Raw genomic sequence first — 6,902 nt, forward strand, 5'->3', positions numbered from 1 at the left:
GAACCAGGTTACAAGCTGCAGGAAGCCTGATTGTTAGACTAACGTTTGATGCCGCTGTGACTGTGTCCTCCATAGCTGCAGACATCCTCCCACTTTATGAAAGACTTGGGTCTGGACAGCTTGGACCAGGTGGAGATCATCATGGCCATGGAGGACGAGTTTGGTGAGTGTCGATGTTCACACCGCTTCATGGAGCAGCTAGTCTTTTAGGGCCACCCAGGGTACTGTGTAGTAAAACTACAACTGGGGAGATGAGGCGTCAGGTCAGCACTAGAGAAGTGTTACTATTGCATATGAGCGAAGCCCAAACTGCTAAGACCTGGAGACAGAGCACAAAGGCAGAACTTAGGACCTGCTGTAGCAACGGACTTCATGCTTTAAGGATTGAGAGCTGCAACCACTAGTTGATTGACAGGGGACTGATCATTTTATTCCCGTAAAAAGCAACAATTGCAGAATATTCTCATTTCAGCATCTCCATAGTGAGGATTTGCTGCTTTGTCCTGTCTAAATCCTTTCATACCATAAATTCTTACATGATGTCTGTTATTACAGCGGGTCCAAAGCTCTACCTTTACCCGTATCTCCAGTTTGGGCCTCACTTGTATCCAGTAGTAACACTTCTCTAGTGCTGATCCGACCCCTCTGTCTGTAGTCTACTGTGCAGTACAAGACTGTTATGAGGTGTAGTCTGTGCAAACCAAGAAAAACGTGACCTGAGAAGTTCCCTCACTCCGTGTACATTTGATTCCTCTGCAGTGAATCAGATTTTACTCGTTTTCATGTAGGTGTGAACATACTGACAACAGAAACCCAGGCAGTAGCTGTTGGTCTTCACGGTGTGTTCAGGTGCAGTTTTCTGCAGGAAATGAGGCGACTTCCTGACTGTGTGTTGTGCTGCAGGCTTTGAGATCCCTGACGTAGAAGCAGAGAAGCTGATGACTCCTGATGAGATTGTACAGTACATCGCAGACAAGCAGGATGTTTATGAATAATCTGGTCTATGGCTCACTGCAGAGGTAGGTCTGTTTCCCTCCACTTTGCCTGTTGTGGGATTTCATCCTGAGAAGTCATGCCAGTATGTAATAGGCTTTTTGTTTCCCCTCCTTCCAGAGAGGTTGACCCCAGTGTGGCTTCACAGGAACTACTTGAGGAGCCAACAGGCACCAAACCGTTTCCACCTCCTCCCTGTCAGCTTTTCTGTCCATACCAGTGTAGGCACCAGATCAGCTCGGGCTCCTCTGCTTACAGCTGACGTCACACATTATGGCTGGTGTGATATTTGGTGCATGGCTGTCACACTGTGTAAACTTCGCACTAATGTCTCACATCGATGTTACATTGGTAACGGATCGCTAGCTGTTGGTCAGACATTACCTAAGCCAGTGCAGCTCCTAGTTTCTCACATCACTATTATATAAAATGAGAAACTAGTAGCAGCGCTTGCTTAGGTTGTAGTGCAGAGTCTACAGTGATGTTCAGCCAATCATATCGGTGGCATTAGCTGCAAGCACTGGCCCCTGAGCTGACCCGGTACCTACAGCGCCATTGTTGGAATCAGCTGCTGTTTTGTGTTGATGTAAATGAACATGTATTTTGGGAGCACAGAAATAAAACTAAGGTCACTTTTTTTTTTCCCTTCCAACTCCACCCTGTGGTTCTCATGTGTAATTTCCCAAAGATTAATAAAGAAGTTCTGTGACTTGGCTGTGGTGTAGGGTAGCTGGAACTCACAGACATTGACATTTGCCCAGTTCTGTGGGTATAGCCAAAGTCTCATCACTCCTGGAGGAGCCATAGATGAGACGTCTCATCTCATTCCTCCGTCTCCTTCATTCCTGTTCGCTGCAATACAGATCCAATTAAGGGAATTGGGATTTATGGATGGTCCCATACACCGTTCAACATACAGCAAAACATGTTCAGAGATGCTCCTCTGATTCTTCATCAGTAGCAGTCACTCACCACCTGGTTTTTGATAAAGGTCCATAAAAGACGTACCTGAAGGATTCTCTCGTGCATCCTCGCTCATGGCTCCTCCAGGTGGCCTCCTGGATCCTAAAAGCTGAAATGTAAGTGCATTTAAAGGTGTAAAAGTGGAGCAAAGACGCTGACTGTAAGGCAATATCAAAGTTTACATTTCCCCTCCGTCATTAACTATTAGAGTATTTGTATGCATTGTTTTAGAATTGAAAGAAGGATAAAGGGAGGGAAGAAAGAAGGGAAAGTAATATAAAAGGAAAAGCATAGAATCAAAGGAGGCATGACGGATGGAAGTAAATAAGGAGAATAAACATTGTGCCAAGAAGATCAGTTTATTGTAATTAGAAGTATTTGTATTAAACAGTAGCATTGTTAGAAATACTAGTAGTGATAGAGGTTATAAATGGACTAGTACTGGCAGAGAGAGAGTGCAGTAATAACAGGCAAGGACGCATCATGGATTAGAAGAGACTCAGAGTTTATGTTCGTAGAGAGGACAAATGGGTGATCAACCAACAAACTGCATCATTAACCGTCTCATCCTTCAACGACTGAGCCAAACCTGAGAAACACTTTGCCTCACAAAACGGACTACTGCAGGAAAACTGATACCCTGTGAATATATTAGTGCAGTAATAACAGACAAGGACGCATCATGGATTAGAAGAGACTCAGAGTTTATGTTCGTAGAGAGGACAAATGGGTGATCAACCAACAAACTGCATCATTAACCGTCTCATCCTTCAACGACTGAGCCAAACCTGAGAAACACTTTGCCACAGGAAAACCGATACCCTGTGAATATATTCCATAAAAAAGGATTTATCATGAGCAATAAGGAACTGTCATCCGAAAACTGGGTGTGAACCGCTGGACGACGGGACTGAACGCAAGAAGTGCAGCTCCCAAATCATAACATTTCTACATTTTCCATGTACGATTTATGAAAGAAGAACAAAACTTTCAATGAGTGCAGAGGCATCGCAGGCTGTAGGCTCATGAATGTTCCATCACAGAAGCCGAAAGATGAACAAAATCTTAAAATGGCAGCAGCCAAAGCTCAAGTAGTTAAAAAAAAAAAAAATCTGGAAGACCAAAACAGATAAAGGGTTAAAAGCTTCTAGTCTCATTTAAAGCTTAATATTTCTATGACAAAACAGGAAGCTGACAAAAAGTGGAAAGTTTAGCCCCCCACTGAAAGCATTTTAAGAAGTTAACACAAAATGCAAAAGCTAATAAGAAAATAGACCTGAAGTCCTTAAGACGGCGCATGTTTTAAAGTTTGAAGCCCAAAGTGTACGGAAGTAGATAGGAACAGAAAAAGGCCGAAATGAATAAAATAAAAACCATCAGCTCTCCTGACTAACGCGTGTCGTCATGCCACAAGTCTAGTTTGAACAGTTTCCTGGTTACATGCAGAAACATTGGTGGTGGTGGTGGTGGTGGTGGTGTGTATACAATCAACTCAGATTCACATCATTTTAAAGACATAACTTGCAGGTCAACAGGTCACTTTGGTAGGATGCGCCTGTCGCTCCTTTTCTCGCTGAATTCCCCCCCTTTTGCTCTAAACGTCAACAATGATTTTTAGTGACATCTGGTGTCATTAGTGCAGATGCCTGATGTTTTTATATCACTCAAACGTTGTACAAATGTATAAAGTGTAGTTCACACCAGACATCTAACTGCAAAAAAATTATCACAGGGTTTAAATGTTTTACAGCTCTTATGTCACCTTCACTGGAACAGGTTCACTGACAAACTGCCGAGGAGAAATAAAGACTCCGGGAGGCGACCGCCGAGTCACTGTTAGTCTTTTATTGAGGGTTGTACCCAAGTTATACAGCCTTGTATGCTGGCTGCAGGAGCCAGAGGGTTACAAACAGTAATCAGTATACGAGTACAGCCAACAGAAGACCTACTACTCTACACCTTAGTACAGATTTCCTTAAGAGCACTAGAATCCAGAGAAATAAGGAAAAAAAAAAATACAATACAAACCAAGCAACGAAGGAGAATAAAAGATTAAATGAAACCAAAACAGCATCAGAGGAGACATTCATTATTATAGCACACTGGAGTCGGTTTTCTATACCTTGTAATATTAAGCAACTTTGTTTTTGTCAATTTTTATACCCATACAAATAAAGATTGTCCTTCAAAAAGTGCAGTTTCCGCCGACGTTTAAGATAAAATCCTTTGCTGACCCGAGGAAGACGTGTGAAAATAAAAAGGTACTTCCTGTTTTGTTTGTGAGAGGAAGACGTCCTCTCGATTATAGACACTGTACGTTTATATTCTCATATATAATATATATTATATAGTTTCAACAGTCTCCCCAAAGCGATGTGCATAATATGTTTACAGGTGACCCAAGTACACACTGTGGATTGATAGAATCTCTACAAAATACATTGTAGTTGTGGAAAATTTGCAGCTTCGCTGGCTTCTCGAGGAGACAAGCTGTGAAAATAAACAAATGGACTTTGCAAATCTGAACCTGTCTCTCCTGCTACAACTGGCCCGACGCCTGCTAGGTAATAAAAGTTTTCTCAGTTTGTATTATTTGTACGATTCAACGATGGCACAACATGTTTGAGGAATATTATTGGGAATCCCAACTCAACTGTGTTCAAGTTTTTTGGGATTTTAAAAAAAAATTATTATTAAAGAAAGCAAAAAACCCAAGGTGGACATGGAAGCCTGGGTTCAACACTCCACTGCATAGTCTCTCGGACCCCCACCCCCTTTTCTTTTTTTGTTTGTTTTTGTTGTTTTTTTGTGTCAAAAAATAGGCTGAACGCTTCTGATGGACAGTAGGAGAAGAGGGGTGCGTGTTATGAAATAATAGCATTTGCTCACAGGATAGTTAAGAGAAAAACAGTCACATTATTTTTCTTAAATATTAAAAAGCAGTAGAGTGTCACCAGCCAGCTTCCCTCCTCTCCTACCACCTTCCCTTCCTTCCTTCGCTCCCCTCGTCTGGCCCTGTTGGGAAGCTGCTTGGCAGCCCTGGGGATTGTACATTGCTCATGGCGGTTTTCACTCGCTGAAAAGGTTTCCTCACATCATCCTTTTGCAAATTACATTTTTTTCTTCAAGCATTTATCATTGTCCAGCTTTTTAAATACACAATAAGTAAATCGATCCTTTTCCTTCCCTCCTGAATTTGGCATGAAAATGTCTTCGAACACACACACACACACACTTTCTTTACAAGCCGATTTTTGCATCTTCAACACCACACACACACACACACACACACACACACAGTGGACTGAACGAGACAGAGTGAGATTCAGCTGGGAACCAAAACAGTAACAACAATGGAAGGTGTTTACAGACAGTGCTTGTCCCTTCTCTAACAGCAGAGTGATGCTGCCTCCTGAGCTGCTTGGGCCAGTTCTTCCCCTGCTAATGGTTAAGGTACGGATACTGAGGAGGGACAAAACCACTCCCAGATCAGCAAGAGGAGAGAAGCATTGCCAAAAAAAAAAAAAATGAATGAATGAATGAAGTGTGAAGTTATTTCATCAAGACTGGAAAGGGAATACAGACTGTTTGGAGTTCACCTGCCCCAGACCTCCTGTCAGTTTTGGGTTTTCTCTCCTGTAGTTACACTCCAGAGCTGGACAGTGAGCTGATCCTGGGTAAGTCGACAAAGAGGCAAGTGCAACCCTGTGTCCCTGAAAAGCTGATATAAAAAAAAAAAAACAAAATCACAGCCCACTGCCCGAGTTGTCGCAGGCCAACGAGAAGCCTCGCCGTGTTTCAGTCAAGCTCAAGATAGGAGCATCTCCACGGCAACAGCCACAAGTGATCACCATGACAACCAGGTGTGGTCAGAACAACAGCTGAATACTTCAAAATACACACACAAAGAAAATAGAACAAAAAACAAACAAACAATGAGCATCTTCTGGGAGCAGTGGTTCTACGTTTGAGGCTGATCGGGTGCCAGAGAAGCCGTCGTTTCTACTTAAAACCGTTTTAGCTACATTCTGGCTCAGTTCGGGCAGCTCAGAGACGTCGCCGCACTGACCGGCCAGCCCAGTGAACAGGGAGAGGCAAACGACAGCCCCCCTCCTGCTTCTCTTGCTCCCTCACAGGGACCGACAAAGCACCATCTTCTCCAATCACAACACACAATGTCCACCTTAGTTGAGAACATGGAGACACACACACACACACCCCTGACCCGCACATTCTCCCTCAGACGGACGCACAAATCCGTCTGCCTCCTTGTCCACCTCTGCTCCGCCTTTCCTCTAACCCACATAAGTGCAAAATCCAAGGCTCCGCAGTTCAATTTCTCAAATTAAGTCAGACAAATGACAAACACGGTTCAGATGTTCCACTCTATGACATTTGTTAAAGACAAAAACAAATGAGATATATATATATATATATAGTTTAAGCACAGAGATATGGAATTAAGTAAACTAATCTCTTGTCTGTAATTATTTGGTAGAAAGCAGTTCAATACTGGCACACACCATTGTCAAGTCTGGCTAATACTCGAGGTTCGGTCTCACTACATAAGCTTTGAAGTTGTTAAATATTCACGGCTAAATTTAAAAACTACAGCCAACACGTCTAAAACTTAATAAAAACCTATGCCAGAGGGGAAAAACACACACCAGGCTTAACAGAAAATAATTACATGTTGAAGAAAACAAATTAAGGTCCACGGCCTCGCTAATGCTGACGTTCACTTGCTTTGAAGCTTGCGCTTTTCCCTCAAACCTGTGTGCACTGTAGGAACTAAATCACTGGTCGACATCTGTTACTCACATGTGGATTTTTGTGAACAAACACTACTGGTGGGATTTGCATTCACACCAACACCACCCTCCCCTCCAGCGGTACAACTCGCACCTGCCGATACAGAGCAGCCAAACATAACAAGAATGATTAAT

At 42.9% G+C, this 6,902-nt stretch overlaps 1 protein-coding gene across 1 annotated transcript in view; it reads left to right on the top strand.

Annotated features, from left to right (window-relative positions):
* Positions 1–1,708, top strand: part of ndufab1b (NADH:ubiquinone oxidoreductase subunit AB1b) — a 4,583-nt gene extending 2,875 nt beyond the window's left edge. The window contains exons 3-5 of the mRNA XM_020597887.1: positions 76–163; positions 904–1,019; positions 1,114–1,708. Of these exons, the coding sequence (XP_020453543.1) occupies positions 76–163; positions 904–995 (180 nt within the window). The 3' untranslated portion in view covers positions 996–1,019; positions 1,114–1,708. The remainder of the gene's footprint in view (positions 1–75; positions 164–903; positions 1,020–1,113) is intronic.
* The last annotated feature ends 5,194 nt before the right edge of the window (positions 1,709–6,902 follow it).

The sequence above is a fragment of the Monopterus albus genome, unplaced genomic scaffold (genome assembly GCF_001952655.1).
Source record: "Monopterus albus unplaced genomic scaffold, M_albus_1.0 scaffold35.1, whole genome shotgun sequence".
NCBI lineage: Eukaryota > Metazoa > Chordata > Actinopteri > Synbranchiformes > Synbranchidae > Monopterus > Monopterus albus.